Consider the following 26,079-nt stretch of genomic DNA (forward strand, 5'->3'; position numbering starts at 1 on the left):
TCTTCTTGTTCAGTATACAATAGTACCAGACCGCATTTGCAAAGAGATCCACTTCAGCTAAGTCCAGTTCCTGAACTACCTTAGTCAACAGCAGCCACTGATATCTTCAAGTGGAACAATCAACACTATTTAGTATTGGTAGACATTTACTCAAACTGGTTTGAGATTGACTTTCTACCTAACCTAATATCTACTGCTGTTATTACTAAGTTGAAATGTCACTTCTCAGTCCATGGTAGTCCACACTTATCTCTGACAACGGTACGCAATTTACTAGTCAGTTGTTTGAGAAATTTGTAACAGAATGGGACTTTGTACATGGTACTAGCAGTCCTGAATATCCACAGTCAAATGGGCTGGCTGAACATGCAGTGCAGAGTGCAAAGCAATTACCTGAAAGGTCAAAGTGTGGCAATACCGATGTCTTTTTGAATTTACTTAATCTCAGAAACATACCCTGTGACGATATTCTTGGCTCATCGGCTCAAAGACTTCTTTCCAGGCAAACCAGAATAACTCTACCTATTAGTTCCAGTTTATTGAGGCCTAAAGCTAAGAACAACAGAACCATAAAGGCTCAACTATTCAAGGAGCGTTCGACCCAGAAGTCTAGTTATGATAAATCGAGCAGATTTCTTCATCCGTTGAGGAAAGAAGAAACAGTGAGAATAGAAAGGGCAAAAACTTTCAACTGGATTGGACGAGTTACAGGTATATGTGCTGAGCTGAGATCCTACCTTGTAGAATCCAAGGGTATGGAGTACAGGAGAAATCACAGACATTTACTTGCTGTACCAGAATCATCATCACAACATCATTTTAATGAAAGCGACTCTAGATCTCAGAGTGAACCAAATGTTGTTCCCATTCCAGAGTGTGTTCCTACCTCTGATTCCATTCCTGAAGATGTTTCAGACAATTCTAAGACTGAACATTTTACAGAGACAGCTCCAGTTGCTAAATCCAATTCCCAGTTTTATGTCACATGATATGGACGAGTATCCAGGCACAGTGTGAAATATGCAGCAACATGGAATTAACTGTGTATACATGTACCTTATCTTGTATAAATGCATGCTACAGAACTGTACGTGATATCTGCATGCCAAATAGATTCATAACAATGCATGTTTTTATTTTTAAACAGGGAGGATGTAGATCAGAGTGCATGTGCTGTGTCTTTATAAAGCATGCCAAAGACGTAACGTGCATGTACAAATGTCAGGCACGTGCCATTCCTAGTGACATTTTGAGAGTAGCCAGAGCGTAAGCATGTATGACTACAGCAGTTAGTTTGTATATAAGTTACTTAAGTTAAAGTCAGTAAACTTCTATCATGATGTGTTTGTATAAAATAAAGCTGCTTGAACAGAACCCACAAAGACTCTTCTATTGTGTCCAAAGTAGGAGAGCGACAGTATGCATGTATGAACTTTGACCCTTGTAAACAAAATTATTAACTTGAAACTGTACTTTTGTTTTATTTTTCTTTTCATGGGTGTTATACATGTGTTATTGTTACTTTTGTATTGTCTAAATGTGGAGCTTTTCTCCCAGGGCCTCTGCTGAAAATTGGCTATTAGCCAAGTCGGACCTTCCCAGTTAAAAAAAAAAAAAAAAAAGTGAAATAAATAAATAAACTGATACAAGATTTAAACATTAGCTCAAGAACATATGGTAAAATTGTCACATGTCTACCTGTATATCAAACTGGAACATCGACTATCTCTATTTTTGTTTGCTATAGCAACTTGAACCACTAGCAAACGAAACTAAAAATAAACATAACAATAGGGTTTTCAATCTGAGAGGGAGTCAGATATTTTCTTCATATGGTCTTAATACCTATATTAATTTTCATATCTAGAATTTAGTGATCTCTCTTACCCAACTTTTAATATTAATAAAATAAATTTGTGATTAATAAATTAGCAAATGTGAGCCAAAATAGAAAATCATATAACTGCAATCGAAAATGTTACTTGGATATAATTTGGAATATCTGATCTCCAGTTAACAATCATTACAAATTATGAAGTGATTAAGGTTTTAAAATATAGCCTTAAAGTGAAATAAGATCTTCTTCACTTTAGAAGATCAATTAATCAAACAAAAATATCTTAGTGCGCAAATAACACATTTGAACTACCTCATTACAACCAATGAAATTATATGCAAACCAGATTAATAATGTTTGCATTATCTTTTCTATGGTTTGCAATAAGCCAGGAACAGCATTTACAAATCACAAAAGACTATGTGAAAAGCGGGCCACCCTTTTTGCTGACATTAGTTCTTATATTTTGCCTTAAAACTATAGTACACTGGTTTGATTCTGTCTAAGATGTTGTTATAGGAAAGATTTACAGTTACATTTATTTTTAAAAATGACAACAAAGTGATAGATATATTCAGAAACTGCATACATTTTTTCTAAATATTCCAAGCATTTTAATTACATGCATATATTAGCAAACAACATGCAACTTCTGTAAACTCAAACATTTTAATTACATACATTCATACATACATACGGGAATTCCACTTCACTATTACCTCTGACAATGGAACCTGCATTTCCCCTGATTCTACTGCTCAACTACTTGGTATAACTATTGACCATAACCTCAGCTTCGATGCCCATGTTAATAATATTATAAAAACTGTTAATAAAAAATTAGGCTCCCTGTGAAAACCCTTCCTTACACCAGTAGCTAAGAAATCCATTGCCCAGACTCATCTTACTTCCACCCTATTCTATGCATCTGCCATTTACACCAATCTATCAAAGCATAATCTCACCAAACTTGAAACTAGCTACAACAACATAACCAGATTTGCCACTGGCTCTCCGTACAGAGCCCATCACTGCCTCAACCTTAAACAACTCAAATGGTTAGAACTACAAAATCAACTACAATACGATCAACTTGTGAATGCACAAAAAATCCTGCACCATCCTACTAATACTCCCATCCTCACTAATCTGATCTCCCCTTATAAAAATCTTTCAACACTACGCTCAGCTAATAAGCTACTTATTGCCAGCAACCCTTCTAATAACAAAGCAGGCGATTCCCTCTTCTCCAATGTTGTGGGTAGAATCTGGAACAAACTTCCTAATACACTCACCTCACTCTCATCCTCTCCAATCTTTAAAAAACACCTTAGAGACCACCTTAAAATACATTGGCTTTGCCCCTGCTCAAAGCCTGATTGAATCTACATTTCTTCTCTCCCCTCCCGTTTCTTTTTCTCCTGCTTCCTTAACAATTACCCCCATATCTTATGAACAACACTACTAAATAGTTTTGCTAATGTTCTAATGCTTTAGATTTTGATTGACTTCACATGAACCCTACTAAAGCATTAAGACTTGTTTACTTCTTACTTCTACTCTAACCAAACCTTACATTGTTCACAATTTATTAATTTGTTCTTATCATGTCTTATTATGTAATGTGAAACTAGTCATTTTTAGAATATTTTGAATGTATTAATTCAATCATGTTGGAGCTTTTCTCCTCGGGCCTCTACTGAAAAGGGATATGTATCCAGCTAGACTAGCCCGGTCAACAAATGTAAATAAATAAATAAATAAATAAATAAATAAAAATACATCTATTAGCAAACAGCACACATTTTATATATATATATATATATATATATATATATATATATAGAGAGAGAGAGAGATAATGTATACATATGTATATTGTGAAATATTTTAAATTCCATCGATATTGTTTTAAAATATTTTAAAACCGTTATTTATACCTGCGCTCCTACTGAATGATGTTATTTTTCCTATTATTCTAACAGGTTTCATTAATACGGTTTATATATTCAACCTTGAAAATGGAATCGGGAACATCTTACATACTGGTTTAACTATTTAAAAACAGTGTGATGAGTGTGGAGGATACACTGAACAATACAATTTGAATACAGAAAACTGGGTAGGTGTTCATTCCGCCTTTAGAAAATATTTCTATCTACATAAAATATTAAACAATAGTTCCGTAACATAATTCTTCTAGATTATAAAAATTCATAACACATTATAAAACTATTATCTCTGATTCTTACTGCAAACACACTAAATATACAAGAAAATATCCATGTGTTTAAAAGACAGTAGCACAGATATTCATCATAATGATCATTGCTGCAGAAGGCAAAGCTATATGGTTTATATCCTGTCAATTTATCAGCTGCACCTTGCAAATCATCTGGACACCTTCCACACATCCAAACCATTAGCTTCAGCTGAACTGTCTAAATTACAGATTCGGGGACCAAGCCCTTCAGAGCTTTTCTGCCTGCAAACAGAGTGCTTCTCTGTGAGCTGTTGAGGACTGACAATCAGCTTGTGCTGTTTCACTATTGGGTAGATAAGTTCCCTTTGGGGAAAACATTCCATGTTTAACTTTTATCATTTAAATAGTTTTTTGCCTAAGAGTTTGTGCTTTAACTCACTGTGACAAGACTTAATTGTACTTTTAAATGGGAACACACTTTTTTCCTATCAGTTTAAAAGTTAAAATATTTTTAAACCCATTTTTTCTCTAGAGAAACTGGTTTTATTTTACTTTTGGGAGATGACAAAGTGTATTAAACTACTTTTTACTATATTTTTATAGGAAAACGTGACTTTTCGAACTTGGGACTTTGAACTTTTACCAGCTTGTGTTGCTTATTTTTGCCAGGAAGGTGGCACTGTTTTCAGCATGACCATGGAATAAATTACCAGTATCATAGTTGGTCCTTCTTCCAGTCAAAAAAAGGAAAAAGTTAAGCAAATAGCCTTTACCACAACAGCAGGCTAGCCATTTGTCTCAGCCGCAGGTGGGTGACTCTGCTGTGGCCAACGCTGGTTCCTCAAACCACTCATCTTTTTTTTCACAGATCCCAGTGGCGTACCACCTACAGCCACTTCTGACAGGGTGTTAGCCATGTCCTCTTCGGCTGTTAGGGTCCAGTCAGTGAACAAGGAAGAGCCAATCATGTTGGTCTTGGAAGAAGTGGCAGAGAACAGTCTCCTGTTTAATCACAATGTTGTGTCCATCCCCAAGGATGCTGCTGCTACCATTAATAAACCTGGTTGCCCCAATTTTCCTGTCAAAAAGAAACAGAAAACTAAACATTTGCCTGCTCTTGCACAAATCTCCCTGGGCAGGAGTAGTTTATTGGGTCTGGCTTAGGATCTTGTTAAGGCCATCAGTCTTTCTTATGAAGTGTTGTCTGGTAAAACAGAAAGTGATTCCTGTCTCAATGAACAGACTCAAGAGTTTGAATCTGGAAAGGAAGATGAAGGGAGAGAGAAAAAAGTTTCTCTTCAGATTTCTGATTCAGACTCAGAGGAGAACATGGTATCTGAATATCCCTGTGAGGGATTCTCTTTCTCAAAGAAAAAAAAAAAGGTTCCAACCGTCAAAAAAGCACTTCCTTTATTAATCAAAATGTAAAATTATATATATGTATATGATAAGTAGCATTTAAAAATAAGAAAAAAAACTTAAGGTATAATAGGATAAAAATATATATATATATATATATATATATATATATATATATGTGTATATATATATATATATATATATATATATATATATATAATAAATTAATACTTGGGTCACATAGCTATTCTTATCATTTAACAAGGGTTTCCGACTATTTTTAGCATTTAATCCAGGTGGGTGGTCATCTCTGAAAAAGATAATCCACTTATATTCCATAATTTCTGTTATAGTATTCATATCCCCTCCACTTTTGGTGGAGTATACATTCTGTAAAACTCTAAATTTAAAAGAATGGTCTTCACCTTGTTGTATTATAGGCTTTAATAAAGCATTAGTTTCAACTTTTCTATGAATATCGGAAAGATGGAGCATAAGTGGATTCATTTTTTCAGAGCTGACCACCCACCTGGATTAAAAGCCAAAAAATTGTCTTAAACCCTGTTAAAGGATGAGGATAGCTATGTGACCGAAGTGTTGATTTATTTTATCTTAAGTTTTTTTTTCTTATTTTGAAATGCCACTTTTCATATACATATATATAACTTTAAACTTTATTACTTATAATTGATTGCAATATATTTTGCATACTATGTTGTGTGTTTTATGTCATGTGACTTTTATATGTCATTTTATAGGCTGGGATTTTATATAAATGCATGTAATGTGATCACTATTTTATTATACACTGAAGAAGAGTCTACTGGGCTCAAAAGCTTTGTTGTTGGTTAATAAAGGAGGCGCTTCTTTGATGGTTGCAACATTGTTTTTTCTTTTGATTTATCTGTTTTACTGCTGGAACCTTTCAGCTGTTGAAGCAACTTTTTGAAGTAGAGATTCTCTTTCTCTTGAGAATCTACAAGTGTTTTCAGCGGGAGAACATTGAGGTTTCTCAGTCCCTAAGAAAATACTATGAGAGCTGTTACAAATGGAATTTCCAGAACCTTCACCCCCCCCCCCCCCCCAGTGCTGTCAGTACTGCAGGATGTGTTTGTCATAGCCTATGGTTTCCTTGACAGCCAGCCTACTGTTCCTAAGAAGACAGATAGATTGTATAAGGTTCCTCAGTCTTTCAAGAGTTTATACACGCATCCCTGACCCGACCCAGCATCTATAGCTTAGGTTACTCCAGCTCCCACTAAATATTTAGTTAATCCCATTCCTTCCACTTCAGACAAGGATGAGAAAACAATTGCTAAGTATGGGAAAAAGTGTACGCTTCTGCAACTTTGATTTTTAGAATTCTGAATTGTCAAGCCCACATGCTAAACTTTATTGTGATGAATTGTGAAAGTATAAGGGATGTTTTTATCTGCAGCTCCTTCTCATGCGGAAAACCTGCTCTGCATGGATTAGTTTCTTCCATTTTACCGGTCACTACTCATTGTTTAAAGTGTGTTTATGAGTCTGCAGTTATTTCTTCAAGAGCTGTTGCTACTGGTACGTGATGAGGATGTTTGCCTGGCCCTTCCTCTTCAATATCTGAAAAGTTGTAAGCTATGGAAATCTATCCATATAGCTTAGGCTACTGGAGCACTGATCAATATGATGAACATAGTACACTTATACAAGAAAAGTTACTAAACAGTAAATATCCAAATGATTATTGCTGCAAAAGCCGCTCCCTCCAAACGTCCCCCTTAGATTTTTAATGTTGTTTTGTCAGGGTGTGGACATTCAATTTAATTAAACAATAACACTAATTAATTTATAATTTTACTCCTAGCTATGTCCTCTCAAGCCTCACCCTACCTCTCCCAGTTGGGATGGAAGCTCTGAAGGGCTTGATGCCCAAACCTGTCTTTTTAAACAGCTCAGCTTGAAATGTCTAATGGTTTGGGGTACAGAATGTGCCCTGAAGCTTTTTAAGCTGGACGGCTGTTATATTCTTGACAAGGTACAACCCATATAGCTTTGGCCACCACAGCAGTGATCATTCAGATATCAGCTGTGATGGTACATTTCTTATACAACCGTACTTCCTTTTGCCAATCTCACTATAAATCACTTTACAGAAAATGCTTATGTTGGCAAGACTTTCTCATTAATAGGTAACCTGTACTTTACTGTGATGCAAATGGAGCACATCATGTTTCTATCTTCAGGATTATCCACAGGTGAGATTTTTGTTTGTAAAAAATGACTGGATAATTTGCAGAAACAAAACATTCTGTTCTACAGAAATGATAAAAGAAGATTAAAGAAGGAAAACTGCTCATATAAGTGAAGCTAGGAGTGTCTAACGCACATAGCAAGCATGAGGTGTTTAGGAAAGCTGTGACATCACAATTTCACATCAAATTCCAAAACGTTTGGCTTCAAACAATCTCAAAGCTACTCCATCTTTACAAATGCCAAGAAAGCCATACCAGTTAAAGATGTAATTGCATCATGAGACAGAATGTATGTTTGTTTTTGTTTTGTTTTTTTTTGGGGGGAGGGGCAGCTGCCCACTGTTAAATATAGGTCTTGTTTATACACCCCTGTAAGTAAGCTCAAACACACACACAGATAATTCTCTGCTGGCAAACATACTGGATTTCAGGGATTCTGTTCTTCTTAGAATCTGCATTGGGATACCTTCCCTAATTCCTTCATATGCAACATGATGGATTTAATGTAAAACAGATCATTTATAAAATATCTGTATGTACTATATGATGCAGAAAATCAAATAACTCAGATAATGTCTAGAATGGAGAGTCTACAGTCACAGCTGTATTAAAAAAGGTAATTCTTTACAGATGTATTGACAGAAGAGGTCCTACCCAGTTAGTCAGATAAGTTTTTACAAACAGTGCTCCGAGGTAGCCCCTGAAAAGGGAAACTTGTAACCAGTGGGTTTACCTGTTTAACAAATTTATAAAATAAAAAAAATTAAAAAAAACACGCCACTCTCTAGGCAGGCACCTCCTACATTCTCTATGCTCAATAGGAAATTCTGTAGACTATATGTACATAGCTACTGACAAGTATACTCCTTAAAACTCCAATCAATGGTGCGGACTTTTCCCAGTTTACTTAATTTCTTGCACACTTCCTGAGCACTGTATCTCCCTGGTAACAAAGCTTATATGCATAATGTTGCCAAGTACAACTGTTGCACTCACAGGTGTACTACTTTTCTGATAGAAATGGCTACTTAGTTCGGAAAAATCTATTCCTTGTTATTCCTAGCAAGAGTGGTGGGCTAGATAGAAACCAATCAAGAGTTAATATTGTACAGGATCCTGTTTAATAAACAACCATCTGACAACAAAATCTCCATTAGTAAGCTTCCTGGGGTTTCTAGAAGCTCCTCGTTTCACAATGAATCGAAGAGCAATCTCCATGTTAGCCAATACTGTAGATTCCAGGAACATTTCTCCTTCTGGTAGCCTCTTTCTATCTTGAGCTGAGACTGTTAATGCTAGTGTTTACAGGGGACCTACTTACTTTATGGCAAGTCCTGCAAGAAAAGCTCAAATGCCACAAACTTCTTCCCTATCATGCCTTGCTAACACTTCCTCTTGCCTTTCTGGTGTAAATATGCAGAGTAAGAACTGTGTCTATAATTTTGTCTGATCTACAGCAGCTGTCCTGCACTATCCTTCCCCATTTAACATGGATACAATATTTTTCTAGGCAGCCCTACAATTTTCAGTATAGCTGAAGCATATCTTTTACCAGTTCTTCACAATCCTGAGGATTTCCTTCTTCAGGATCTCCCAGAATCTGCTGGTTCAGATTCACTGCCAAGTGGCTAGTTCACAGATATGTTTTTTGTCCCTCCTCCCTCACACAATACACAGATACAAATGCACATTTACCATGGGGTATGCCTGCCTCATCAGATTATTGAACTAGTCCACTTGACATCTCTGCCATATCTTCATTTTTATATATTTAAATTTATATTCACAAGCATTCAAGTTTTGTATTTGTGGTTTATTATAGGGTATGAATTTTATGGTGGTTTTAGGAAGTATAATCTGTGTGTGTATATATATGTGTATGTGCTTTTAACTAACTCTAATTAATCAATTTGTTTGTCATTGGCTACCATTAATTAGTTAATGTATTTAAGATGAGTGCACCAAGAGTGTTGGTATCTGATGAAGTCAAGGACGAAAACGTGTTGTGAAGTTTCAGCGTTAGTGAATTAAACTGTTCGTGCCACTTTTCCTGGATTCTGGTGCTTTTTTTGTGATTACTAGTGAACGTTGGGGCACCTGCCTTCTTCTGTGGTTATTCTCTGCCATATCTTCTTATACTTTTGACAGGATAAATGTTGACTCAACAACAGTGGTTTCAGCGAATGCATACATATTTGGAGACATTCATCAAAACAAATTCCATCAAGAAAGATGAAAACTCTAGCAGAACTGAAAGTAGCATCCGTGAACATCACTGACTATTTGCATGTGTAGAAGTTACAATGACTTGATAGCAAAACCCTTAATTTGTTTCTTCCTTCCTCCCTGAGCATCCCACAGTTTTTCCACAATTCTCACTTTCTGTCACATTTCCATTCTGTTAAAAAATGCATGAGGTGTGCCTCTTGTAAGAGCTAACATCTGTTTTTGTCAGCATCACTGCAGGGATAGTTAACCACAGGGTGACACTAACTCTTAGCTAGTGGTTCTGTCACCCCAGCAAGACCAATGATGACTAGCTCACGGATACACCCCTTCCTTCGTAGGATGCACTTTCCATCAAAGCTTATGTTAACCCTCACTCCCACTTCCTTTTTGCCTAAATTAAGGACAGCTCCAAAATCACCGATGAAAAATTATCATCTTCCAAGGGCTATGATGCCCCTCACCTTTACTCGTCCAATAATCCTGCTTTTAAGCATCTTATCATCTTAAATCTATAATCTCAAAGTAAAAAAAAAAACAGAGCTCCTCAAGAATCTTAAGCAAGTCATCTAATTGTGTGCCAGTAAAGTTCCCAGGTTTTGCTACAAAAGATCATGCTGTTATACTTGGTGGCTTTGCAGTTGCCCGCCCCTACAGTAAATCTGATCTGGGACACTCCCCCCAGTTTACTGTCATTGGCTACCGAATACAGAGAGAACATTTGAGAAGGCTGAGTTATCTTTTGCTTCTCCTCTCTCCCTTTCCTTTACAAAAAACTTTGCTAGAATCTCCCTGTGTTCTGCTTAACTGTAACAAAAAAAAACTGCACTTGTTTCCCTCCTTTCCTGTAACTAGTCTAGTCCAGATACAGATTTGCTGTGTCCAGGACTGTTTGTAAGCTTCTGAGCCCCCACAGCCTGTCTGTGTTGGAGGGAAGCTTGCTAGCTTATCAGTGGGAGTGGTAAGCACTAGGTAACCTATCTACCACATAACGAGTGGTTTCTAGCGCAGAAATTGTAGTTACTGACCATTTGTGCAGTTTTTCCATCTCTCTCAACTTCCTGATTTAAAAGTCTGCATTTGCACTTGTTTCTTTCCTGTAACTAGTCTGGTTCAGATACAGATTGTTAGTTTTAGCACTTGAATTTGCTTATTCAGGCTCAGCACTTGTTCAGAACTTGTTGTAAGCACTAAATAAGCTACAAATTACTACAACACTCAACTTTCCTCATTTACCTAGAGGAAAACAGTTTTTGTCCTCACTTCTCTAGAGGAAAACAGTTTTTTATTCAGGCATGTCCAAGGGTCAGCTCCCAGTGTTTTCTCCTGTCTATCTGATGAATCTAGGCATCTTGCGGCAATGTAGCAATTGCGTCATATATACAGACAACCCTCTGTTCCTACCACCCAACACTACAAAGTGTGAGAGATGCACGTATCTAGCCAAACTGGAGGTAAATCTCTCTCCAACCAAGACTGAACTTGACATTCAAGAGGAGTGGGTAAACACTTGCACCACACCACACTCATCACATAGTCCCACTAAACCTACACCACCAAAATCCACACATAGAAACACAAAAACATTAATGGAGGCTCTCAATAATAATCTGCTCAAACAGAGACCTCCAAAGCAGAAACACAAGCAATCTCCACCCCCCCAACACAATCCAAATGAGACACAGCCCACAGACTCAGTGTGCCACTCAATCACAGCCCATAAATCAAAACAACACACTAGTCATAGGTGACACTATAGTCAGGCACACTGATGTCTTACTCACCAGGCCAAACAAGGAGAAGGTTACTGTCAGCTGCCTGTCAGGTGCCAGGATCCGCCACATAACCCACGCACTCAGGTCACTCCACAACAAGTACAAATATGACTCTGTCGTTCTCCATGTTGGTGTGAATGACCTGAGGCATACCTCCCTGGACTACATGAAAAGAGACATGGAAGAGCTCTCTGATCTTGTAGCCCAGGCAGGTATGACCCTAGCCCTGAGTAACATCCTGCCATCACCCAGAATGATACCGCAGTACAAGGATAAAATGATTGACTTCAACAATTGGCTAAGCTTCTGATGTAATTCTAAGGGGATCCAGTATCTGTCTGCCTGGGGCGACATGGTCGACAGACTACGATGCTTTGCCAGAGATGGCCTACACCTGTCACCCCTGGTATTCCGGATACTGGCTAAGGCTCTTGCTGCCCCTATAGTGCCTTTTTTACGTAAGGTTCAAATGACAAATTCACCACCGTAACAGGAACAGGCAAGCAAAAACTGAGGGTAATGCCACTCAATGCTAGAAATCTAAATCTCAAAATGTACTCCCTCAAGGCACTCCTTAAAATGGAGAACATCAATATCTGTGCAGTGACTGAGACCTGGTTCAAGGCTCCAGAGAGCATCCCTGTATTACTAGGCTATATCTCATACCACACTTTTCGGCCACCTAACCTGGACCGGAACACCAAAGGTGGAGGTGTGTCCATATTCATTAAGGACATCCACACCTCCAGGCTAGTTGCTCAGCATAATGCATCCGAGGTTATCCAAGTGCAGCTAACTCTGGGCAAAACTGCAATCCGAATTGTAGCTTGCTACAAATCCTCCACCATGCCCCAGGATTCCCACTCCTCTTTTCTTGATATACTGAAAAATATTAGGGTTCATCCAAACATCCTAATAATGGGCAATTTCAACTACCCCACCATTAACTGGGAAAACTACTCATGTACCAACTCCTTTGCACAACTCTTTCTGGAATTCATAAATTCCAGTGCCCTAGATCAACTTATCCACACCCCACCAGGGGCAACAATATCCTAGACCAAGTCATTACCAACATGTGTGACCGGCATTCCACACCTGAAGTCAACTCCTCGTTGGTCAGATCCGACCATAAGCTAATCACTCTAGATATCTACATCCTGCCCCCACCCCCAATAAGGAAACCATGGTAAAAATTTTCTCCAAAGCCAACTTCATGCTTCTTAAGACAGAAGTGGTGAACTTCAAGACACCCATGCAGATGGACAATACAGTTACAACTGCTGAATCCTACAAAGATGCACTCTATAGGCACTTACACGAGTGCATGGATTGTGCTATCCCAAACAGAACCAAGAAATTATCCTCTAAAAAAACAAACAAACAAACCTAAACCCTAAACAAACTCTACAACTGAAGGAAGAAACTGTTGCAAAAGACAGAAAAATCTCATGAGCGGAGGAGTTCCCGGGTCAGCCTCAGTAAGAAGCTGAGATCCTTTATAAGATCCTCCAAAGCTTGCTACGAAAACAAAATCGCCACTGATTCTAGGGACAACCACAAAGCATTCTATAGATATGTCAAGAATCTAAATGGAAACGCCCAGATCTGCTCTGAGTTACGGTACAACGGCATGAAAATTACAGAACCAACTGATATTGCCAACATCCTGGCAGATAGGTTCAGTGCTAACTTTACCCCTCTCTCACCCCCTAAAGGGCCCATATCTATGCAGGAAGAATGCAGAGTCCCTGTAATCACAACTATGCAGGTAAAAGCTGCACTCTCTAAAGCCAAAAACACAGCATCCATGGGACCGGACAACATACCAGGCTGCGTTTTACACAAACTTCAGAACGAACTGGCTCCCCACCTAAGCACCATGTTCAATCATAGCCTCACATCAGGCTTTGTGCCTACTGAATGGCACACAGCAACAGTTATCCCACTCCACAAAGGGGAGCCACAACTGATCCCGGGAATTATTGCCCTATTAGCCTGATGAGTCTGGTCTGTAAGGCCATGGAAAGTATCATCATGGAATTCATAAACAAAAACATCGGTAACCTCCAAACTCTGGACCCCACCCAGTTCGGGTTTGTGAAAGGCAAATCATGCCTCCTAAACCTGATCGACTTCTTTGAGGCAGTCACACTAGCCATAGATGAGGGTAAGGTGGTTCACACAGCCTAACTTGACCTCGCCAAGGCTTTCGACACCATCCCCTATTTATAGCTAAACTCACTAAACTAGGTATAAATCCTTACGTCGCAAGATGGGTTGCCAATTGGATCACTGACAGAACCCACACTGTAAAAGTTGCAGACACCAAATCTGAAATCAAATCACTGACAAGTGGAGTACCACAGGGTTCAGTCCTGGGACCGCTCCTGTTTGGTATCTACTTCTCTGAAATACAGGCTAACACAGAAAGCCTTTGGCTAACGAAGTTTGCAGATGACTGCAAACTAGGAGCCATAGTTGAGCCCCCAAATGATGTGGACATCTTACAGAAGGGCCTCACTGAGGCAGATGCCTGGTGTCAGAGCCATGGCCTCAAGCTCAATGCCAAAAAGTGCACTGTCATCCCCTTTGGTAAAAACTCTGTACCTATGAACTACCACATAGGCGGCAGTCTACATAATGCGGAATATATATCTGTCCTGGGACCCCTACTGTTTGGCATCTACTTCTCAGAGGGCCAGGCAAAGACAAAGGGCCTGTGGCTGATTAAGTCTGCAGATGACTGTCAGTTGGGTGCTGTCAATGACTCCCCAAATGATGCTAACATACTGCAAGAGGGTCTCACAGCAGCAAATGACTGGTGTCAATGTCATAGCCTTACATTAAATGCAAAAAATGTATTATCATGCCATTTAGCAGAAATATGGCCCCTACTGATTACCACATCAACGGCAACCGCCTAAGCACACAATCTGTGGTGAGAGACCTTGGAACTCAGGTTGACAACAATCTCGCATTTGACCATCGTGTAGCGGCAGTGTTCAAAAAAGACTTTTACTTGGTTCATCTCGTAAGTAAAGGCACTGCATCCAGAAAAAAGGAGGTTATTACCTCTCTATAATCCTCCCCCCTCAGACCAATAATTGAGTATAACGCCCCGTTTGGAATGTACCTCTCCAAACACCTGCATCAACTGGAAAGGCCACAGAAATACGTCAAAAAGAGAATCCATGGCCTGCAACACCTGTCCAATCCGGACAGGCTCAAATCACTATCGTTCTACTCGGTGTCATATAGATTGCTCAGAAGTCATTTGTGTCTCTCCTACAAAGCAATATCGGACCCTGGCCTACTAGAGATGCTCCATAGACGTTCCTGAGACGTTCCTCCCTGGACTGCATGAAAAGAGACATAGAGGAGCTCTCTGATTATGTAGCCCAGGCAGGTATGACCCTAACCCTGAGCAGTATCCTTCCTTCACCAAGAATGATGCCACAATATAGAGACAAGATGATCAGCTTTAACAATTGGCTTAATGTCTGGTGTCATTCAAAGGGGATCCAGTGTCTGTCTGCCTGGGATGACATGCTTGACAAGCCACGCTGCTTAAAAGGGCGGCTTGCACCTGTCACCCTGGGATTCGGATATTGGCTAAGGCTCTTGCCACCCCATAGTGCCTTTTTAGGCAAGGCTCAAATTCTAAACCTACCACCCTAGAAAGCAAAATGGGAAGAAATTGAGGGTAATGCTGCTCAATGCCAGAAGTCTAAATCTCAAAATGCACACACTCGAGGCCCTTCTCAGTATGGAGAACATCGATGTCTGTGCTGTAACTGAAACCTGGTTGGTTTTACTCTCATATTATGCTCCGCCCCAAAACCGGACCACTCCACAAAAGGAGGTGTATCCATATTCATAAAGGATACTCACACCTCCAGGTTGGTGCAACGCATGAAGCTTGGAAACCATCCAGGTGCAACTAACAATAGGCAAAACTGCTCTACAAATTGTAGCATGCTACAGGCCACCCTCTCAAACTCAGGAACCCCACACAGCCTTCCTGAAGACACTGGAGGGTATAAATGTATCTCCAAACACCATCATATTGGGTGACTTCAACTACCCGAATATAGACTGGGAACATTACTCAAGCCCTAACTTTCTGGTTCCTGGAGTTCATAAATTCAAATGCCATGGAACAGCTAGTCACTGTTCCGAGAAAATATACTAGATCTCATTGTCACAAACATGGGGACAAAATGCTCCACACGGAAGTATATCCCTCATTGGTGAGATCTGATCATAAACTAATCTCACTGGAAATCCACATCCCGCCCCACCCCAAACAAAAGACCATAGTGAAGAACTTCTCTAAAGCAAACTTCACACTACTCAAGACTGGTGTGGTATCCTTCAAGGCCCCTGAGTCAGAGGAAACCACAACCCAATCGGAAGCCCTTACAAATGCCTTCTATGAACACCTCCAGGACTGCATGGATCAGGCAATCCCAAATAAAACCAAGACTCTTTCCACAAAGGGCAAGCGTCCAGTCTGGTGGACCCCAGCCATTAACAAACTTTACAATAAGAGGAGAAAGCTATTACATGATAGAACAAAATCCATAAAAGGGAAGTCACCCTGATCATTATTAGTAAAAACACTCATAAAATCAACTAAGGCCAATTTTGAGAGAAAAATTGCCATGGATTCAAAGGACAATCATAAGGCCTTTTTCAGCTATGTTAGGAACCTGGGTGGAAACTCACAGATATGCTCAGAATTAGTCCAAAATGATACAAAATCACTGAACCCACAGACATTGCCAACATACTGGCAGACAGGTTCAGTGCAAACTTCACCCCTCTCCCCTAAAGGAGAGATAACTATCCCAGCCAGTGTAGCCTCCCGGACATCTCAAATGCGCGGAAAGCTGCTCTCTCTAAAGCTAAAAACACAGCATCAATGGGACGGATGGTGTCCCCGGCTGTGTGCTACCGAGCTAAATGAGGAATTAAACCCGCATAAGGCAGCTGTTTAATCTCAGCCTTACCACAGGATACGTGCCCAAGGAGTGACGGCAACTGTGGTCCCACTCCACAAAGGTGGTGCCTCTACGGACCCTGTGTAATTGCCCCATAAGCTTAACAAGTCTAGTCTGCAAAGCTATGGAGAGGATCATAATGGAGCTCATAAACAAAGATATAGGGACTTGCAGACATTGGACCCGACCCAGTTTGGCTTTGTCAAGGGAAGATCATGCCTTTTGAACTTGGTCGACTTCTTGAAATAGTCACCAAGGCCATTGATGAGGAAAGGCAGTCCATACAGCCTACCTTGACCTTGCAACACAATACCCCACTGGTATTGTAGAAAAACCAGCTTAAATGTAAACCCATATGTCACAAGATGGGTTGCAAACTGGCTTAAGGACAGAACCCACAGGGTTAGAGTTGCTGGCGCTGTGTCAGACTCCAAGCCGGTCACAAGTGGTGTCCCACATCCTTGGCCCCTATTGTTTGGCATCTACTTCTCAGAAGTACAGGCCAACATGGGAGGACTTTGGCTGACAAAGTTTGCAGATGACTGCAAACTGGGCCATAGTGGAAAGTGCATCGGACACTGATATCCTTCAGAAGGGACTCACGGAAACAGATAGCTGGTGCCAGAGCCATGGCCTGAAGTTAAACGCCAAAAATGTATAGTCATACCCTTGGGAAAAACAAGGTAACCCCAAGCTACCATATAGGTGGCAATCCACTAAGCACAGAAGAGGTTATCAGGGACCTGGGGACCCAGGTTGACAGTGGCCTTTCTTTGAACACTCACATTGCTAAAGTGGTTAGAAAGACCTTCTACATTGCCCACCTGATCATGAAGGATTCACATCCAGATCTAGTGAGGTCATTGTTCCCCTGTACTCTTCACTTATCAGACCAATGAGTACAATGCCCCATTAGGGATGTATCTCACCCGACATCTGCAGCAATTGGAGAGACCCCAAAAGTTCCTCACCAAAAGGATAAAGGGACTCCAAAATCTGTCATATGCTGCCAGATTGAAGAAACTCCAGCTCTATTCAGTCGCATACCGTCTGCTCAGAGGTGACATGTGCCTGACATACAAGGCCATGTCCAACCCGAATTAATGGACATGCTCCACCTCAAAAATCCAAATCCACCAAAACCACTAGAGCAAGCGACTTAAACCTGGATATAAATAGGACGTGCTGGAGGGATAGATTTATCACTCAGAGACTCCCTATGCTGTGGAATAAAATCCCGGTCCATGTGAGGCAGAGCACCTCGCTGACTCTGTTCAAGAGAAATCTAGACCTGTGGATGGGAGATCGGAATCATCTCTGGGTCACTGCTGGACAGAGGCACAACAAACTAATGGGCACAGTATTTTTTCATATAAGGGGTGGCGTAAGCCACAATAATTTGGGCTAGGCTTATAAATGCCTTAGGGCAGATAGCCTAGTATAGACCTATGAACCTATGAACCTATATCTGTAAGTCTAACTCATCGCGCATTACCCGCTTGAAATACCTGAATCTAATATGCAACATCAATAAAACTTCTGGAGAGACAGGTTTGTCTCCCAGCGACCCTGTCTGTGGAATAGACTTCCCATACATGTCAAAGAGAGTACCTCGCTGACCCTCTTCAAGTGCAACCTTGTTGAGTGGATAGGAAACGACAAATTTATCCCAGAGGTTCCACCTTTGTCCCTTACTGACAGGGGCTACAGGTGCTGAGTGAGGTTTCTTTTTTGGGGATAAACAATTGGCTAGATTTGTAAGGGCCCCAGGGAAATTAGCCTAGTAACCTCCTATGATCCAATATTGTTATGTGGACTGGCAAGAATTAGAAAGTGTCTAGTTTCAAGAGTGAGTAATGCTATTACTACATGAAGGATTAAATCAAGTTTCTGCTGACGAGCCTTATCCAGTGAGAGCTATACTGACTTCTGCAACAATCAGGACTGCCCTCAAGTCAGCCTATTAGTCACTCCCTAAAATAAGAAGTGTTGCTGAGAAGACCGCCATAAATACTAAAAAAAACATCAAATGCCATTATGATACAAACAGTTCTCTGCCTGTACAAAAGGCTTAATAACAAACAAGGATGAACAGTATCTTGTACAGTACCAAGTTATACCAAATGTTTCACTGTACCTTTGTCAATGAATCTCTACAAATAACTATAAGGTTTAATCTTCTGAAATCTGCATTTAAATATGTTCCACAAAAGAGCATATAGAATGTTTTCTTGGTGTGGTCAATTGAAGACAACATGAATGTTTCTAAACTTAGTTCTACATTATCTATCTGCAAATCAGCCACAAACTACTGATGCAATAAGCCCAAAATGTACCTCAATTGCGTCCTTGAATTCATCTTCCACCTCCATCTCCTCAGTCTCCTCCACACTGCCTGGAGACAGGTCCTGTCAGGGAAATGACAAGAAAGATAATGGTCATTTGTTGTGGTGGTCACTCTGCCGTGTACAGTCATTACTACCTGTTGTTCTACGTCTGCAGCCAGCAAACACCAAAGACAAGGCAACTCATTTGCTCAAGGTAGATCACATAAGTCTCTAGAATCACATGACAAGTGTTCTGTGTTTGGATTCTACAAGGATTGAATGAATGTTTGAGCAAAATTAGCTACATGCAATCAGTTAGAATGACTCTCACTTCTGTTACTGAGAATGCTTTAGTTCACTACTCTTTGGGGTTCACAGGTTAGTCACCATAACCTCTGTGGAGGTCACTGTGATGTCCCCACTCTGGGCCAGTAATTAAGGAGCCTGAACCATCACCACTGATACTAGAGAGGGATGTTCACTTGGAACAAAAATGGATACACCCACTAGTTCCAGATTCAGCTCTCTGCATCAAGCACAATTTCTCTTAAGAGCATTCAGGGAACACACCCAGTCCAAGGTCTGGATTTCTCTCTCTCTTTCTCTCTTCAGGGCCCTAATGACACTCCCCACTGGCACAGCTGTAGAGTTAAGTCCTCACCCAAGTGTCCCCGCCAAGTCCTTCAGCACCCTCTCTTGTGAAACCAGTGCTTCATACCTCTCCTCCAAGCAGCACACACACACACACACACACACACACACACACACACACACACACACACACACACACACACACACACAAAACCCCACCCAAGGCAAAGGCTGGCAGAGATTTACTAGCTATGTTCCCTTCACTCTAGACTATAAGGTAGTTACTACCACCAGGTACTCCAAAGCCCGCTACTGTAAGGCTCTTACAAGGCTACCCAATTATATTCAGTGAAATTAATGTTAATACAAATTATATTGTTTGACCAAAGCAGTAAGGCTTTCATGAGTGGCCACAGGGTCACCAAACAGACATAAGTACCATCAAAGTTTAAAATATTCTCTAAAGGAACAGCCACAATGAAAACTTGAAATATATTTAATAATAAAAAATAAAAGAACATGAAAGTATGGAAATAGAAGTTATGTCCTTACCATAACGTTCCATGTGGAGTGTTCATCTCGCCTTTGTTCTTACACATGGGTTCGGAGCCGATCCTCGGCTCCGTGCCGGCCTCTTGCAAGCTCTGCATCGAGAAGAAGCTCGAGACAATCTAATACCCACAATCCCCCTCTGCCTTTACCTCAGATCTAGTTTGCAAGCAAACCAATCTCTAGAGAGAGCACATTCATGCTTACATCACATATGCACAGAAATAATAGTCTATACATAACTATATATATAAAAGAACAAATAGACATATATATATATACATGCCAACTATGTACACAACATCTGCAAAGCAGAAGCAGAATGCTCGGCCAGGCATCAAACGTTCTTCTTAAGGGGGAGGGTGGGAATGTAAGAACAAAGGCAGATGAACACTCCACATGGAGCGTTATGGTAAGGACATAACTTCTATATGTGATAGTGTTCAATCTCGCCGTTGTTCTTACACATGGGTAGCGTCCTAGCTCCTTGTTCCTGAGGAACTCACGGAAGGACGTTCTTGAGCACAGTGGAACCAAAGGTTGCTCTGTCCCTAGAAGCCTTGTCTACCTTATAATGAGAAATGAATGTATGTGGCTTAGACCAAGTAGCAGCCGAAATAGCGTCTAGTGGTAGGCGGGCTGCATGAGCCAGAGATGTAGACACTGACCTTGTGGAATGTCCTTTGGGTTTGTGTAAGAGAGTTAGATTTGAGGAATCATAGACATAGATTATACAATCCGTTAGCCACTTAGAAAGAGTTCTTTTGGTAACCGCTAGTCCTTTCCTGCTATCAGCAAAGGCCACAAAAAGTTGATCAGTTTTTCTGTGATCTTTTGTTCTATCCAAGTAAAATCTTAGTTGTCTGTGAACATCTAATTTGTGCAACATATACTCCATTTTGTTGGAGTGGTTTTTGAAGAAGGTGGGTAATTCAATGGACTGATTAATATTGTTAATAGAACACACTTTAGGGAGGAAGGATGAATTAGTTCGAAGAGAAACTCTGTCAGAGTGAAAGATCAAATAAGGGTGCTTGATGGAGAGAGCCTGAAGTTCAGATACTCGCCTAGCGGAAGTAATGGCTACCAAAAAGAGAGTCTTGCAGGACAAAAATTTTAATGGGCAAGAAGAGGCAGGTTCAAAGGGGGGCAACATTAATTTAGATAACAACAAGTTTAGACTCCAAGGTGACGTAGGAGATATGACTGGTGGTCTAATATGAAAAACCCCTTTTAAAAAGGCTTTACAAGGTTTGTGGGCCATTAAAGGAGCCCCACATTCTTCCACATGGAAATTTGAAATGGCAGCCAATTGAACTCTTAGTGTAGCAGGTGAAGCACCCTGATGGAATAAGTCCGTTAAAAACTCTAATATTTTATTCAAAGGAGCTATAAAAGGATCCACTTGAGAATACAAATCGCTTCCATTTACTAGAATATGTTTTAGTAGTGGAAGCTTTATGAGAAGCCACCAATATATTCGAACTGCTGGAAAGAAGATCAGACCTGGCTAAGTTGGGAATTGGAGCAACCAAGCTGCTAGATGGAGGGACGCGGGATGGGGAGCCCCTGACGAGTGAGTCAATAGATCTGGCTCTGGGTCCAGAATCCAGGGTCCCCGAATGCAGTGTGTCTTCAGGAAGGGAAACCAAATTTGACGAGGCCAGAATGGGGCAATGAGGATTATTGTCCTGTGAAGGTTTCTGGCTTTCTGGAGAAACTTTGATATCAGGGGAAATGGAGGAAATCGTACAGGAGTCGGGGCCAATCGTGAATCAGTGCGCCTGGGGACTTCCCTGGAGGGTAATAGGGCAAAGTAGCTCCTGCATTTGGCGTTCATTGGAGACGCAAACAGATCGCAGGAAGGCTGGCCCCACGCGAAAAATCCTTTTCGCCACTGACTGTTTTAGGGACCACTTGCGGTAACAGAATTGCTCTGCTCAGCCTGTCGGCTATGACGTTGGAAGACCCGGGATGTGCGTTATTAGAAAGCGACACGTGGACTCCGCCCACTGCCAGATTCTCATGGCCTCTCTGCATAGCTGATAGGACTTGGTTCCCCCTTGCTTGTTTATGTACCAGACTACCGACATGTTGTCCGTCTGAACTGCAATAGTTCCTAGAGGAAGAAGGGGAGCAAAGTGTTGCAATGCTAGAAACACTGCCCTCAACTCTAGAACATTGATGTGCAGATTGTACTCCAAATTGGTCCATTCGCCTTGGACTGTCTGTCCCTGAAAGATGCCCCCCCACCCTATCAGGGAAGCGTCCGTGGTCACCGTAACTGTAGGCGTGGGTAGCACAAATGGTCTCCCCTTGGAAAGGTTGCACGTTTGAAGCCACCAGTTTAGATGTGTCTTGCATGTTTTCGTTATAAGAATCTCGTGTGTTAGAGGTAGTTGTTGAAACGACCATTGTGCAAACAGTAGCCATTGTAGGACTCTCATGTGCAGCCTTCCCAAGGGTATTGCAATAAGGGAGTTTGACATGAGTCCCAAAACCTTCAGTACCAGTTTTGCTGGAGATTTCCTTGACAAAAGTAGAAGACGTATGTGAGTCTGAAGTGATAGTATCCTTTCTGGGGGAAGTCTTAGAATTAACTGACATGTGTTTAATTCTGCTCCTATGAACAAGATATTTTGTGATGGCTGAAGCAAGGATTTTCCGAAGTTTACGGAAATTCCTAGGTGAACACACAGTTGAAGAGTAAAGTCTCTGGCCTGTAATAGTTGACGCTGGGTGGTGGCAGAAAGGAGCCAGTCGTCCAGATACGGAAACACCTGGAATCCTTGGCGTCTCAAGTGAGACGCTACCACTGCCATGCATTTGGTGAAGACCCTGAGGGCTGAGGTCAGACCAAAGGGCAGGGCTCGAAATTGAAAGTGACTGGCCCCCAGCCGGAAGCACAAATGATCTCTGGATGCCCTGGCCATTTTGATGTGGTAGTATGCATCTTCTAGATCTATTGAGCACATCCAGTCGTCCTTCTGTAAGAATGGAAGGATCGATTGAAGCATGACCATTCGGAACTTTTCTTTCCTGACGAAGGTATTGAGGTAGCTTAGGTCCAGGATGGGCCTCCAGTCCCCTGTTTTCTTTGGAACTAAAAGAACCTTGAGTAAGTCCCGAATCCTTGCTGGTCCGCTGGGACTGGTTGGATGACTCTTTTTTCTAGCAGCTTTGAAATTTCTATAGCTGCTGGCTCTCGCAGATGGGGTACATCTGGGAGTCTTTTCTTTGGAATGGGATGGGATAGAAAGGGTATGTTGTAACCTCTGGTAACCACGCTTTTACCCACTTGTCTGTAGTTATATTTTGCCAGGCCTGAGGGTATAAAGCTAGCGACCCCGACTGCCTCCAGAGCAGGACAGTCGGGCCTCCTCTCAGGAGTGCTGGAAAGGTTTACCAGGAGTGTATCCCTGTCACCTTGATGTTGCGGACCCCTCTGCCGCCTGGGCGGCGTCTTCCACCTCTGCCCCTCCTCTGCCTCTAGAGGGGCATCTCCCTGTGTGCCTGGGAAAGATCCTTGGGGTTTTGAAACCACATTTTTCCACCACGTTGCCCTTTGGGGCACGGTCTGGTTGGGGTGGAAAACGGACTCCGACAGCAGACAGAGTCTTTCCCTCCTGTTCACACCGGTAAGGGTCTCCTTTACTTTGGGGCCAAAGAGAATGGCACCGTCAAATGGGGCGTTAGTAAAGGAAGACTTGAAGGCTTCCAAAGGAACATAAGTGCATCCAGGATTGTCCGAAGAGCAATCGCTGAAGCTGCTGCCCTACTCGAACCTGCGTAGGAAATCAGCCTCATGGACGAGTTCACAATGGATGTAAGGGTATTAAGTTGCTGTCACTTTCTCTGAGACAGCCGCATCTGTAGTACCCTGGAGGGTATCTCCCAACTCTTTGACTAGATCCCTCTGTAGACGTGTAAAATGGGTCAAATAGTTCAGGGATCGCATGGAAAAGCCGCTGAACTAAAAATGCGCCTATCCATCGTCCTAGAATCTTTATTAGGGGATGGACAGATGAGGAAGACTCTGACATCTCCTTTTCGTGGCCGCTGCCACCACCATAGCGTCCACTGGAACTCCTTTTGTTAAGTAGGTCTTGTCCTGAGGTGCCGTGATGTATTTATTGGGTTTCCTTGGGACTGGTTCCACTGTGTCAGGAGCCTCCGCCCTTGAGCAATTAGTTCCATTAATTCGTGAAGGGAGGAGTGACCCAGGAGGAAGAAGGGCGAGCACCAAATGCCTTCAGCAAAACTGACTCATCCTCAGAAGGGAAGGGACTGCCAGTCACCTCTCTGTTTCAGGATCTCCAATATGTCGAAAAAGAGACATCTTCTGAAGGTGACTTAGGGGACCCTTCTGACTCATCTAAGTCAGTATCAGATGTCAAGGATTCTTGTGGAGAATCCAAGTGTCTCCTCTTACACAATCTTTTCCTAGGGACTTCTTCGTGGGAGCATCCAAGAAGCCTCCGAGGAAGAGGGGCACCCTCCAGGGGTGGCTGAGACACTGGTGCCCGACGCTTGGATGTGGCCGTGGGTGCAGAGGAGGATAACGGCCCTTTATGGGGAGGAGAGGTTGCTTCCACTGATGTGGTTGTCTGGGTAGACAACACCTTCCTCATTAGGTCGAGCGCCCGGTCCCGCATCGAAGAATCTCCTGGTTCGAAGAAATGGGAAGAATCCCGAAACAGGCACAAGGCATCGACCCGAGGACGGAGAATCGATCCGCCGAGGCCCGAGGGAAGAGTCGGAACCGAACGTCGGTTCGACTCTCGCCCCGGAACCAAGGACAGATCGTCGGCTCCGAGACTCCGGTATCGGGTCCGGAGTCGAGGTGAGAGGAACAGACCGAGAAAAGCGGTTCTGGACCCGAGGGCTCCACAATCAGAAGATCAGCCTCTTCCAGCTCCAAAGACTGAACAGGTCTCGGAGGAGGAATGGATGGAGACACTGGGAGGCCTTCAAGTTTCGACACCAACTGGGTGGAAACCGAAATAAGTTTGGACAGGGCGAATGCTCCAATAACTTCTGCACCACATGATCCACATCGATATCGGAGAGTTTGGAAGAAGAACGGGTCGAAGGAACCGAAGACGGAGCCGACCTCAATAAGGTCGAAGGAGGGAGCTCCATCACGGTTCCAAGACTCGAGGCTCAGGAACCGATACCAGTTGAACACTCGGCCCGAAGTCTGTGGAACCGGTGATCTAACTTTTGCTGAAGTGCTCGGAGCCGATGACTTGGGCTCCGCCGTCTTCGATTCCTTAGAGGATTTCGATGCCTGGTCAGAAGCATCCAGAGCCTCCTGAAAAGAAGGTTTTAATAAACCTCTGTCCATGAGTTTCCTGCGCCTATCTGTCATGACCCTCCCACTAAAAGAGTGACAGATAGAACAGTCCTCTTGCAAGTGGAGAGGGCCAAGGCAGTAGACGCAGGAACTATGGTTGTCAGTCACTGACATTTTCTGGCCACACTGACAACGCTTAAATCCTGATTTTACCTTATCAGACATTTCACAAGAAAAAGACAAGTCCAGTATTAAAGTCAAATCCGAAAAATTAGTGTCAAATCCGATTTAAATGTCGAATCCGTTTTAAAATTAAGAAGGGTTGGTAGGCCCCGAAAAACTCTAACCGATTAATAAGATTAACGGTACCGAGAATTTAACCCACTCAACACACAATCACTCAGTATATCAAGTTATCCTTCTAGTATCAAATAGAACAAAAATATCCAATAAAATATAACAAATTAAGTTATATCTTAACTTTAGATGCTCGAGCTAGCTCCCAGCGAAGCAGCGGCAAACTAGATCTGAGGTAAAGGCAGAGGGGATTGTGGGTATTAGATTGTCTCGAGCTTCTTCTCGATGCAGAGCTTGCAAGAGGCCGGCACGGAGCCGAGGATCGGCTCCGAACCCATGTGTAAGAACAAACGGCGAGATTGAACACTATCACATTATC

General features: G+C 41.8%; 1 protein-coding gene across 3 annotated transcripts in view; it reads right to left on the reverse strand.

Moving 5' to 3' along the window:
- ZFYVE27 (zinc finger FYVE-type containing 27) overlaps window positions 1-26,079 on the reverse strand; it is a 1,067,636-nt gene that overhangs the window by 644,149 nt on the left and 397,408 nt on the right. For all 3 annotated transcript variants that reach the window (XM_044056911.1, XM_044056910.1, XM_044056912.1), the window contains exon 7: window positions 18,977-19,048. In XM_044056911.1, the coding sequence (XP_043912846.1) occupies window positions 18,977-19,048 (72 nt within the window). The remainder of the gene's footprint in view (window positions 1-18,976; window positions 19,049-26,079) is intronic.

This window comes from Protopterus annectens, chromosome 14.part0, assembly GCF_019279795.1.
Source record: "Protopterus annectens isolate FY-2018-M chromosome 14.part0, PAN1.0, whole genome shotgun sequence".
In the NCBI taxonomy this organism is placed as follows: Eukaryota; Metazoa; Chordata; order Ceratodontiformes; family Protopteridae; genus Protopterus; species Protopterus annectens.